Source organism: Fusarium oxysporum, chromosome 1 (assembly GCF_000149955.1).
Source record: "Fusarium oxysporum f. sp. lycopersici 4287 chromosome 1, whole genome shotgun sequence".
NCBI classification, from domain to species: domain Eukaryota; kingdom Fungi; phylum Ascomycota; class Sordariomycetes; order Hypocreales; family Nectriaceae; genus Fusarium; species Fusarium oxysporum.
The window spans coordinates 4,675,216-4,687,050 of record NC_030986.1 but is presented as its reverse complement, the minus strand read 5'-3'; the positions used below and the strand labels follow the sequence as shown (position 1 = coordinate 4,687,050).

General features: G+C 50.1%; 6 protein-coding genes across 6 annotated transcripts; 2 read left to right on the top strand and 4 right to left on the bottom strand.

Annotated features, from left to right (window-relative positions):
• Nucleotides 1-41: 41 nt before the first annotated feature.
• FOXG_00974 (F-type H+-transporting ATPase subunit G) lies at nucleotides 42-1,271 on the bottom strand. Its single transcript, XM_018377670.1, has 3 exons — nucleotides 854-1,271; nucleotides 708-792; nucleotides 42-651 (listed from the first exon to the last, which is right to left on the bottom strand). The coding sequence occupies exons 1-3, from the start codon at nucleotides 1,128-1,130 to the stop codon at nucleotides 420-422; spliced, it is 594 nt and encodes a 197-aa protein (XP_018233431.1). The 5' UTR covers nucleotides 1,131-1,271; the 3' UTR covers nucleotides 42-419.
• A 447-nt stretch (nucleotides 1,272-1,718) lies between these two features.
• Nucleotides 1,719-2,906, bottom strand: FOXG_00973 (L-iditol 2-dehydrogenase; the record flags this gene model as incomplete). Its single annotated transcript, XM_018377669.1, has 2 exons — nucleotides 1,719-2,649; nucleotides 2,710-2,906. 2 exons carry the CDS (start codon nucleotides 2,904-2,906, stop codon nucleotides 1,719-1,721), a joined length of 1,128 nt encoding a protein of 375 aa, XP_018233430.1.
• A 1,664-nt stretch (nucleotides 2,907-4,570) lies between these two features.
• On the bottom strand, nucleotides 4,571-6,222 carry FOXG_00972 (Fe/S biogenesis protein NfuA). Its single transcript, XM_018377668.1, has 2 exons — nucleotides 5,194-6,222; nucleotides 4,571-5,138 (listed from the first exon to the last, which is right to left on the bottom strand). The coding sequence occupies exons 1-2, from the start codon at nucleotides 5,986-5,988 to the stop codon at nucleotides 5,016-5,018; spliced, it is 918 nt and encodes a 305-aa protein (XP_018233429.1). The 5' UTR covers nucleotides 5,989-6,222; the 3' UTR covers nucleotides 4,571-5,015.
• A 79-nt stretch (nucleotides 6,223-6,301) lies between these two features.
• Nucleotides 6,302-9,004, bottom strand: FOXG_00970 (uncharacterized protein). Its single transcript, XM_018377666.1, has one exon. The coding sequence runs from the start codon at nucleotides 8,781-8,783 to the stop codon at nucleotides 7,482-7,484; it is 1,302 nt and encodes a 433-aa protein (XP_018233427.1). The 5' UTR covers nucleotides 8,784-9,004; the 3' UTR covers nucleotides 6,302-7,481.
• Nucleotides 6,524-7,284, top strand: FOXG_00971 (uncharacterized protein; the record flags this gene model as incomplete). Its single annotated transcript, XM_018377667.1, has 2 exons — nucleotides 6,524-6,708; nucleotides 6,762-7,284. 2 exons carry the CDS (start codon nucleotides 6,524-6,526, stop codon nucleotides 7,282-7,284), a joined length of 708 nt encoding a protein of 235 aa, XP_018233428.1.
• A 23-nt stretch (nucleotides 9,005-9,027) lies between the features above and the next one.
• FOXG_17988 (uncharacterized protein) lies at nucleotides 9,028-9,354 on the top strand (the record flags this gene model as incomplete). Its single annotated transcript, XM_018398019.1, has 1 exon — nucleotides 9,028-9,354. The coding sequence occupies one exon, from the start codon at nucleotides 9,028-9,030 to the stop codon at nucleotides 9,352-9,354; it is 327 nt and encodes a 108-aa protein (XP_018233426.1).
• Nucleotides 9,355-11,835: the final 2,481 nt, after the last annotated feature.

The window sequence follows — 11,835 nt, the reverse complement described above, 5'->3', positions numbered from 1 at the left end:
GTAGTCAAAGGCATTTGTTAAACGGTGCTAGGTGAGTAGATGTCATGATAAGTTATGTATGCTACCGGGACGATTGTAATTAAGGAACATTTGATTTATCACAGGAAGGCTCAAATAGTTATTAAATATCATTGTTGAAAGCTGTCCACGAAGGGGGCAGCCCGCCAGAGGCTGGTTGATGTACAGTTCTACAAAAGAAAAGTGCTCAGAGGACAAACATCACAGGTCCGGTGAGACCGGTATTCCCAAGTCTCCCAGTTTTCAACTCCCCCCCCAAACAAACGGTCTCCAACCAGCCCTTTTCAGGCGTCCTCGGCCGGGGAGAACCAAGTCTAAAGCCCACTCATCCTTATTTGTTATCACATCGTCCGGCACTCATCGATCCTTACAACTCCTGCTCCTTACTACAAGAGACACATTTAGTGGTGGGAAGAGGCCTCACCACGGTAGCCAACAAGCTTGAATCGCCCAATAATCTCACCAACGGTGAAAAAGCCGAGGACCTCAGCTGCGACAACACCGCCAGCGGCGAGCTGAGCAGGGCCGATATTCCGTACCTGCTGGATGGCGTTCTGAGTAGACTGGATGATGGTACGGTTCTGGATGGACTTGATAATGCTCTGGTATGTGTTTTGGAAGGTGGCCAGGTTGCTGCGAGATGTAAATTAGTCGATGCCCCGCCATATGAAGGACTTGTGTGAACTCACGGAGGGCTCATCTTCTGGTTATGGAAGACGAACTTGCCCAGCTCGAGGGCGACCTTGGAGTAGTAAACGACGAAGGGGACTTGTCCTGCATTATAATGTCAACATTCAATGGCCACCGGTTGTGACTTTTGTAATGATCCACGTACGTTCAACGAAGCCGATGACCTTGCCCGTTCGTCCGCCAACCTTGCCCAGAGTGTTGGCAACGCCCTTGGCGTAACCAGCAATAGCAGGGCCAGCAGCGGTTGTGACACGCGACAGACCTTCCTGGGCCCTTGAGGCAGCCAGCTTAGCATTCTCGGTGGCTTTGGAGGCAGCCTGCTTTGCGTTCTCGGTGGCCTTCTGGGTGGCGGTGCTCTCGAAGCGTCGGGCGGCGACGCGGAGAGCGGGCGAACGGAGCATGGGACGAGCGAGAGAAGACATGGTGACGGCTAAGGCAGTAAAAGAGTGCGAGATGCCTCGTAGATTCGATATCGGAGCTCCGTGGGGTAAAGAGACCGGCGGCGGGTGGTCAATTGATGGAGTCGAAGCTGGGTCTGGATCTTGAGTGAGGTCGTCTGAGGGAGAAAAAAAGCTCGGAAGAACTCGCTGGATGGTGGTTGTAGCCGACGGCTTAAGACACTAGACCGTTTTCGGACTTAGTAGCCGCGCTGCCGCTGGATGGCCTACATACTGGCAAGAACCCCGATGAATTGTTTATTCTACCTTCACTACTATATCTTCCCAAACGAGCTGCTTGAGGACAGCAGTCAAAGCCGTTGATTTCCTTATCTTGAATTCAAGCTTACAAATGGCGTATTCGACATTTTCCTATCTAGCATCTGCTTTATCTGACTCCGCAGGCATTCATATTCATATCACCAGTTCATGGCCGAAAGTCCTTCACCAAATCTCATATTCTCATGTCTATATCCCAAATAGAGGCTATTTGTACGGTCTTCTAACGGACCCGCGCCTAGAAATCAAAAACATACGCCGAGCACCAAATTTATATTGATCATTACTCCGTCTTCAATCCAGGCTCTGGATCATGACCTTGATGGCCCCGCTCTTGGGATCTGCTGACGTCTCAAACGCCTTGATGGCATCCTCAAGCTTGAACTTGTGAGTGACGAGCTTTGAGAGGTCAACTACGTTGTTCTCAACCAAGCGGATAGCTCTAGGCCAGGTGTTGCAATAACGATACTGTAGCTGAATGTCGACTTCTCGTACACTTGCGCGCATGAAGGGGATGTTAATCTCGTTCTTTCCGACGCCAATGATAAAGACCTTGCCGCCAAACTTTACTGACCAGACGGCAGAGGCAATACTACTTTCGACGCCGGTACACTCCAGAGCAACACTGGGCTCGATACCTCCAAAGCTCTTAACAATTGCTTTGGCGGAGTCCTCAGCTGACAGTCGCTCGACCTTGTGTGTAATCACGCGAGGGCAGAGCTCCTTAGCAAATGCCAACCGGCTCTCTGAAATATCCGTGATGACGATGGGAGAAGCACCTGCGGCGGCACAGCACTGAAGGGTGATCAGCCCGATAGGTCCAGCACCGCAAATCAGGACGGGGTCTCCCAGGGCGACCTGAGCCCTCTGCATGCCAGCAAGGGCAACACTGAGAGGCTCGAGGAGAGCGCCGTTCTCAAACGACATATTTCCAATCTTGTGACACCAGACAGCCGGGTGGTTGATATATCGGCGCAACATGCCAGGAACAGGTGGTGTTGACAGGAACAGGACGCTCTCACAACCATTGTATCGGCCAGTAAGGCAGGGCTCGCAGGTACCGCAGGGGATATTTGGCTCGACAGCGACCCTGTCGCCAACCTTGAGATGGCTGACAGAAGGGTGCACGGCGATAACCTCGCCGGCCGACTCATGGCCTAGGATGTGGTCGCCCTCGACGATCATAGGACCGATGCAACCAGCATGCCAGAAGTGAACATCGGAGCTATACCCCGGTCAGCGGTTGCTCTAGGTGCGGCGGGGTCAGAACATGATGGCAACTTACCCGCAGATACCAGTGCTGCGGATAGCAACACTGACCTCGCCATGCTTCAAGTCGGAGCCGGACTTGACGGCCTCAGCAGAGGGTTCAGCAGCCGTTACCCAGAGATCATGGTTGGGGTTGGTGTAAACGCCAATGTTGGGCTTGAGAGTCGTCTTGACATCTGCGACCCCATTTCCTTCGACTGCTGAAGGGCTCATGGTGGGCGATGTATGTGTTTTACCTCGTGCGACTAGAGTCTGGTATCGGTGCTGTAAGACGTTTGAGTTCAAGAAAGGCTTAAAGAAGGCACAAGTCGAGGTAACGAACCCGTCCAGACCGAGGCGCAAAGGGTCTTTTTAAATCATACCCTTTTCTCCCACGGAGAAAAATTTGGGGTCATGCGCTCTGCTATCGCCCGGTATATGTTTGGTTGCCTGGTATCAAGGCAAACCTGATTCCCCACGTTGAAACAATAACGCAGGGCCTCGAGATCCGGACACGCCAACAGCTCTCGCACGTCGCTCACTATGAGGGGATTGTGGGGTTTGCCTCGGTGGAGGCTGTATCACCCACTGCATATTGACTCCCGCGCCAATCACAGAAACAGGATCAGAGAATCCCAAGACGCCATCCCACTGCAACGGGCTTCTAGTGCAAAGTGGCTTCTCTTCAACTAAGTTCAATTCGCGGTTGAATTCATTCTCCAGCTTTTTGCCGGTCGCTTGACAAGCTTCTTCTGGATAGATATCCGGTCCATGCCTATGGGTACTGTGCTTGATTGTACTTGGAGGCCAGAGCAAAGGACCGAGATACCTACATGGTCATCCTTAAGGGCTCCCGGCATATTACTGCAGGGCTCTCTTTCGCTATTACTGCATCATGATAATGATGCCGGCGGCTCTCCGGCCCTGCATGTCCATCCACAACCGGAACGCAGAATCTCGTCGACATCGACTTGTGACATTCTCCCGGCGGAGCCAAGGAGACCTTGGTGTATTCAGGGCGGCTCTTAACTGGTACGGCTAATCCAGCAGTTGGAGCTGTCGGCGGGTCCAAATTCAATATCCAATTCTCGTAGTTTATCTGACCCAACGTTACTCTTTCAAGGCAGTGTTACGCCGAAAATAAGCCATGTCCGCAAGCTTCCCGATCGCGCCAACCGGGCCAATTGCGACGTACTCGAGCATTTCGCGACGCTTTATCTTCGGATCCATACGATCTAGCGTGTGTTTCTCAAAGACCCGAAGAGCCAAAGCCTTGGTGGACCAGGTAGTTATGTTCTCCATGTTTGTGGGGGATGGTGCATCGCTGCTGGGGTCCCCTACAGCTCTTTGCGGATCCTTTTTCGACAATTCAAAGTCATAAGAACATTTGAAATCTCGTACAGTCAGCTGCCAACTTCTCAAACCAGTCTTTCCTGGAAAGCTGCTGTCAATCGATGTCCATGCATTGTTGACCGTACAAAGACAAGCAAGGAAGTAGCGAGATCAACGCGCCCGCATCTGCATTTACATCCGCGTATAAGACTCGTTGAAAGCAATTTTCAAACTCCGCCAGCACCCCAACGACTGACGGATAATATTCCTTTGGAACATCCCGGTGCACTTATAGACTCTTCGAAACATCATACTATGTCAAAGTTAGATGCTCACTGCCCAATTCAGGCACGGCACCCCCGTTCGTTTTGTCAATGGCGAGTCTACCAATACATAAAAGGTGGCCGTCTTGTGATACATGGATCGTATGCGAAAAAAAACCCAGTTCCCTGGCAACCAGTGTTCGTCAAAGCGTACGCAGACAGCACGGCCTCCAAACACCGCTGGCATGGTGAAGGTGTCATTTCTCTCCCAGCAATGTTCCCAAAGCGTCAGCTTTAGGCTGATCTCCGATCTCTTCTTCCACCAACCCTTTTCGTTCAAACAGTGAAACGTCGACTAATCCGATCTTTTCTGGAAATCCTGTCGTCCATCTCGAGAGCTCCTGCAGTAATGGGCATAGCACGGTAGCAGCGACATTGTTGTGATGCGACTATCCCTGGCTTGTTCAATTTGGTTATATGCTCTATTTTCAGTTGGGATTAGTCCTCAGCTAGATCCGATACTGCGCAAAGCACCTCCACTCTCAAAAATAGGCCACATGGCCGATATGCCGTACATGCGCATTTCCCATCACAAGTCTTGGTCCGAACGTCGAATTGTGATTAGAGGATCATTCCCCCAGCACTTTACAATGATGAGATGGCAGGCGAAGGGGATAGATTCCGTGGGTATCATCAAATTGCCACCAAAATATCATACATATAAGGATAATCCTTGTTTTCAGCCATTCTATGCTGCCGAGGCGGCAGTGCCCTTTTGCTGCCTGAGCTTTTCCTCAAACTTTTCGAACTCCTGCAAAGCAATTTCTTCCTCTTGATCCATCACTTGCTTAACACCTTTGACCTCCTCAATCTGGAAGTAACATTAGCCTAAGACAGCACGGTGTAAGCCATAATGGGGAACCTACATAATGCATCAGCATGCCCTCAATTCCATTCTTGAGGGTGACAGTGCTGGAATCGCAAGTACGACAGGCACCTCGCAACCGGAGATGCACATAGCCCTCGTCATCAAAACCTCGAAAATCTATGTCGCCGCCATCCTCCTGGATAGCTGGTCGAATTCGTGTCTCAAGAAGCTCCTTGATCATACCAACAACCTCACTGTCGTCTTCGTTGTACGCAAGGCTATCCTCCTCCTCGGCCGCGCCGGCCTCACCATCCCGGCGTTCGGAGACAGTGACTATCTTCTCACCTGCAGTGATGGCTTCTGTGATGAGGGCAAAGATCTCCGGTCGAATATGTGCCCAATTGGCATCTGCAGCCTTCGTAACAGTAATGAAATCGGCGCCGTAGAAAACCGACGTAACTCCATCGATATTCATAAGCTTGGCAGCGAGTGGAGAAGGATACGGCGGAGAAATGGTTGCTCGGGGGTTGAGATACTCGATAAAAGGCGTAGAGAGCTCCTCGGGCACAACTCGATGATTCGGTAGAAACTTGAGGGCATCTGGGTTCGGGGTGTTCTCCGTCTGGATGAAGATGGTTCGGATCCCGCTACCGACACCGGCGAGGCTTGGTATGGTAGTTGGAATATTGCGCTGTCGCCGTGCAAGGGGCCGTGTAGTATAATAACCGACAAGAAGTTGTGACTGGACGGTGCTGATCGAACGAGTCCATCGCGGAATTCCTCGGCAAGATGTCTCTGTGATGGGCCGAGCGACAGCGGCCAATGTCCGTGACATGGCTCTTGAAGTTGCCATGACGTAGGTTCTGAAGATAGATATATCAAAGAAAGGATGCTACTACCGGTTTGACTGCAATAAGAGGCCAAGGTTCAAGAAAACTGGTTTTTGTTGAGAAACAAATTTGAAAAGGAAAGACAGGCTAGTTTCGGCGTTGACGGTTGTGCTATGGATAGCAACTTTTCGCCGCTCCAACTATTGTGCTTGTGTAAACTCACTCACCTTGCCGTGATAGGTCCGAGCATTAGTAATGGGTGAGCTACCTATGATGCAAGGGCAAATTTAAAGTCCCCGATGGAAGTGCACGGACCAGCATGCTACCTCTGTTTTTTTTTTTTTTTTTTTTCTTTCTTTTTCCTTTTGCTTGCAATTGCTGGGTCCAAAATGTCAAGCGGGTAATGACGCGGGGCGATAGACCCCTTGGAACTGTAACTTTTTGTACCTTTTTTCCCTTTCGTACTCCGTACAGTACTTACCTTACCTTAGGTTCCGTCACATCACCTTCCTTTACCTTAGCTACCTTCATACCCACTTGGTCTCAGAAGATATCACAATGTCAGAACCTGAACGAATAAATGATCTACCAGCCCAACACCCAGAAGATACTACTACTACGCCAACTACACAAGTTGGAGCCAAAGATGGCGATAATGCGACAACAAAACCAGAACCTTCACTTTGTGGTGTATGTGACGTGAATCCCCCAAAATACAAATGCCCAAGATGTCGCCTTCCATAGTAAGTTTCACCTCGCAGTTGGTACCCCAGTCAGTGACTAACCATTATCAAAGCTGTTCTGTTGCTTGTAACAAGATCCATCACGAAAATCACCCTGCTGATCCCGAGCCAGCACCAGCAGCACCTCGGTCGGCACTCTCTGAGTCGCTAGCAACATCACTGCCTCAGCTCCCCGACCCTTCAAATCCCTTTCAGGCTCTCGAAAGCTCAGAGAAACTTCGCCTTCTCTTTCGCAAATATCCAGGCCTTCCCGACCAGCTCCGCAAAATAGATGCTGCCACGCTTCCACCTCCTGAGGCCAAGCCTGCCATCCCCGCCTCCCTCCTCAAGGGTCTGCCACCAAAGCAAGAAGCTTGGAACCATGACATTGGTATTCAGAACGGAAAAGAGGCTCTGCGCAAGGCTCGTCGCGCGGACGGTGAGCAGGGTGACGCTATACGCGAGTATTCAGAACTTATCCTTCACTTGATGAACACCGAGAATGCACGGACGGACGTCGACAATATTCTTCGGCAGAAAATGGCACAAGAGGATACAAGACTTATCGAACGCTTGATGGCGCAAGAAAAGCGTTAGGTTTTCCCCTTGGTTCCAATCATATCTCACACGACACTGAAGATGCTTTTTTGATTGCGGAGGTCATATATTAAGATTTTCCTTCATGTTTAGTATTCGGTCATTATGTTACAATAATCATTGGTGAGTTGTCTTCGCTCTTCCATATATATCATCCACCCGTCAAATTACCCTTGTTATCCGCATTCTTTCCCTCGCTAATGCATGAATCGCTTTAAGAATCCAGACTTGGGCGATTTCGGAGAAACAGATGACTGTGAACCCGTCTTGGTAAAACTGGGGCCCTGGTCCTCAGCATTGGGCTTCTGCTGGCTCAAACTGGTCTTTCGATGTTTGAGGCCTCCCCACTTCGAATCTCGTCGACCCTTGACTGGTTGGTCACTCTGAGACCAGTCCACCCTGTGTATCTCAGCCGCGTGCTGAGGGTTGGGGACGTTAACAAAACTACCTCTCCGCGAACCAGAAGTGGCTGCACTAGTCTCAGACCCTCGACGGTTAGGCGAAGTGTTGATACCAAACTCTTGCTTGAAAGGGGTTGCTGGGCCAGATTCGCGTACAAAGGGCGATGATGCATCGGAGAAACCTGACGAGCTTGCGGATCCACGCCTCGCAGATGATGCGACGTTCCCTTGAAAGCCTCCGACACCCGTACCTATTGAATCTCGCCGGGCTTGAGGCAGGGGCTGCATGTTACCGGTGCTCATTCTTCGTGATAACTCAGGTCCATTGACATTCCAGAGCATGGAACTACGGGCGGTTTGTCTCTTGCGTTGGGCTGACACTTTATCCAGCTCAGTGCCTCCCATTCTCGCAACGTTGCTGGCGCTAGTTGGTCTTCCGCTGCAGAGACTCTGTGCTCTTCTATACTGCCTATTGTATTCTTGCTGCGATATGGTGCCATTGTTCACAGAGTAGGGGCCGGGAGCAGGTCTCATTCCTTTGGGTGAAGCTTTCTGAGTGAGGGGCTCGACTGTCGTGGTGCGAGCAAACTGTTGCGCTGCCACCTGAGGGACATGCTTGTAACGAGCAGGCTTCTGAACACCCTCCTCCTCTGTCTGCTTCTGCAGTTCATCAGTGTAGTTCGAGCCTCTGAACCGAAATGCGTCAAAAAAGCTGCCACGGCGTGGCGGCTTTGCAGACAAGGGTGAACTGAGTTTATCATCAATCTTCTCCTTCCTAAAGACTCTTGATGAAACGGTGGTTGGAATCGATGGCGACGCATGCGTTGCCTGAATAGTCCGGGGAGACGGGGCGCCCATACTTGTTGCAGATAATGGGGGCCGGAGTGAGTCCTCTGTGTGGACTGGACGACGAGGCTGGCCTTCTTGCTCGACTGAGATATCGTTCAATTTCGCGCTCAATTCGTTAGGGTCCAATGGCTGGATCTGCAAGGCTTTTGGTCGATGCCTTGGTTTCCCAGGAGCCACTGTCGTGGGCGAGAACCGATGGCTTGGCTCCTCCATTGAAATGCCCGTCGTGTACAGCATTGTTGTAGTCATGCTGGGCAAGCTAGGTGACGGGCTTGGAGAAGAAGATATGGGATGAGATCCTAGGGGATTGAATGCCACTATGACGGCTGCAGGGTTGCTGGCCACTGGTAATGTTATATCGACAAACAAGCCTGCGTTTTACGATTCTTTGACCACATAAGAAAACTTGAAACAGTCTTTGAGGGTCCTTGACGGATATTGGGGATCTCGGCGAGATAAATGTCTTTAGGTATAACTAAATGTAAACGTCGTCATGGCTACAGTTCCTTGGCAAAGCATGTCAAAAGCCCTGGACTCCAGGCCTGGCCCACTCAGGAAAACTATGAAGCCGTCCGCGATGAGTGGGCATCTATCAACCAGAAGCGCCATCGTGGCGCGACTGGCTCGCAACTTGACGGCGGGCTGGGTGGACTGGTCCGGCCAGAGCTTAATTTGGTCCCTTTGTTATGATCAGCCAATGTCGCCTGCGTTCCTGATCGCCGAAAGGGGACAACTTCTCCAATCGAGTATTTCACAAAAACCCTATTTCTCGGATATGGCTGCTTTTAGAAATAGCCCACACAAACAGGACGTTTGGTAGATTCTTGGAGGATCCAGCTACATGGGTTGATTCAACGTCATTCAGGGCTTTTGGTAAGACATTGAAGCAGTCATTGGGTCTCGTGACAGAGCCAATGTCACGAACATGTGGAGGTCACCGAAGACTAGACATTTCAATTCTCTAGGGAATTGGCACGACGACATACCTTGGGTCTCGAAGTGGCCGAACGTGCGTTCTGCACATTATAGCAGCTGGGGAATGGTGTTGACGTGGATGGAATTCCAGTCGGAGGGGCCAGAACTGCTAGGACACTTGAGTCGAACCAACAGAGATTGAGTACCACTCAACCAAGACAACGGCCACTCAATATCTGTGAGTGCCTCTTTAAAAGGTCAAGTCCGAAGGATCAAACATGTCAGAGTTTCTTCACTCGAAGATGCAGATCCGGCATTGATTTATCCCCATGATATGTAGATCGCCATATGCATGCTTTGTCCCTGAACTTACCCCATCATCTGGCACGGACAAACTTACAGTTCACTGGGAGAACTGGGACCTCACTTGTATTACCCAACTTGGCAGACGGCGGCGCTACACTTTGCGGGTACGATCCATTGACAGGACTCGTAGGACGGCTCGTGCGTTTTCCGAGTTAAGAGCTCCCGCTTTTGGGCACAGGAATGTGCCAAGCCGGTTGTGACTTATGATGACTAGAACCAGACACGGGTGAGAACAACGTCTCTCGGAGCATTCGCAAGAGCCCAAAGCATGTTTGAAAGGTCTTCTGGCATACTTGCAAGTACCGTAACCTTTCTGTCGGTTTTCGCCGTTGCCGAGTTATTGTTGATGAAAATAGCGTGAAACTTGATGGATAATATTGATTGGCCTCGTCTCTCATAGCTTTCCGCCGAGATATTTGGCTCTGTATAGCAAATCTGACTCAAAAAGTACTTTGGATAGCATATCATCAAACTGTTATATCTTGTAGTCGTTCCTTTTCCCCTTGTTGGCGGAGCAAGATCCTACTTATGCTCGCAGTCATGGGTACTTGACTGTTTCAGCAAAAAGTTCTGGCAAGTGAAGCATATGTTGACAATCCGCTCCATTTCGGGGAACTATGCAAATGACGTATTTCTCTATCAGCCAGTTGGCCGGATGAGAATACCAAGGAGAATTGTCAAGTAGAGTCTCTGTTAGTTGCGAACCACCAAAGTTTATTAACTGGTGTTTCCTCATGAATCGTGTCCCCAAAGCCAGTGAGCGAATCTGTGAGGTGCTAGTTTGAATATCTTCTGGTCCCACAATTACGATACGGATATGGACGAGCGCTAATAACAACCAATATCTTCAGATACGTCAGTTATTATGCTCTCTGGAAGGTGCCTGTTAGGGAACCGGACCGATCTGCCTTGTTTTCCATTCCATCACGACAACAGAGAAGTGTCTTGAGAAGTGTTCGTAATGAGTAGTCAAGCCGTGGATCATATATGGCAGCTCGGTGTCGACGATACATCCTCTTACAAATTCTGTACTTTATCACCATACGCCTCCAGGTCCCAGTCGACCGTTTGAGCTTTGAACTTAGTCGGAGAATAGAACACGGCACCAAACTTCTGATTGTGACGAAGTGTCGACTGGCGTGAGTCTTGGAGTTGTGCTTGCTCTACCGAATGCCTCTCTAGGAACAAATAATGAATCTGAAATCTTCATAAAAATCATAAATATTCCTCATCTTGACTCTAGCCTTTTAGAGAGTTCAAGCTCATAGGATATGACCAATTCATGCATCGATTGCGAAGGGATTCGGTGACGAATATGGAAGACGGTGAAAATGACAAGTGATAAGAACCGAATGGACCAGGTGTATCCACGGCCTCATACTATATAAAGCCCGTTGCCTTAGATTATAGTATGTTGCATGTCATCCATGAGGTCTGTCTGTAAAGAGCTGGAATCTTATGGCGTCCAGCGTAAGTTACTAATTTAAGTACATTGAGGTAGGTCGGTAGGTTAGGTTGGAGGATGAGCGAGCGAGGTCTGAACAGTCGCTATTGGATGTCCTGGATGTCCTGGATGTCTAGGATGTGAAGACCATGTGGAAGGCAGACTCGACCTAATGGGTGCGATGTACCAAGCTCCACCCGCTATCGGCACCGCTTCTTCATGGCTGGCTGAAGTGGTTATCAACCAGGAACTGGTATAACTGAACGCGAGTCTTTGATTGTCTAGAATGATCAAGTGCCAGGTAAGTCCCTGTTGGTTATTGTGCACTGGCCAATGGGCAGCAAAGCGCCAACACAGAACGCGGGATTGGATCCTGGGAGATGTGCAATAAAAGTGCGTGAAAACCAAGAAGCCCTGAAGGCCAGTTAGTCTTGGGCAATTGGGTTTGGGGTCCTTTATATAGAAGCAGGGAGTTGCTGACTGTCTCAGTTAAGGACAAAGACCCTTTGTTTGTGTTCCAGGAACCGTTTCGTGCCGCGCCGATGCCGATACCGTGCCGCATTCTTTTTGGCCCGT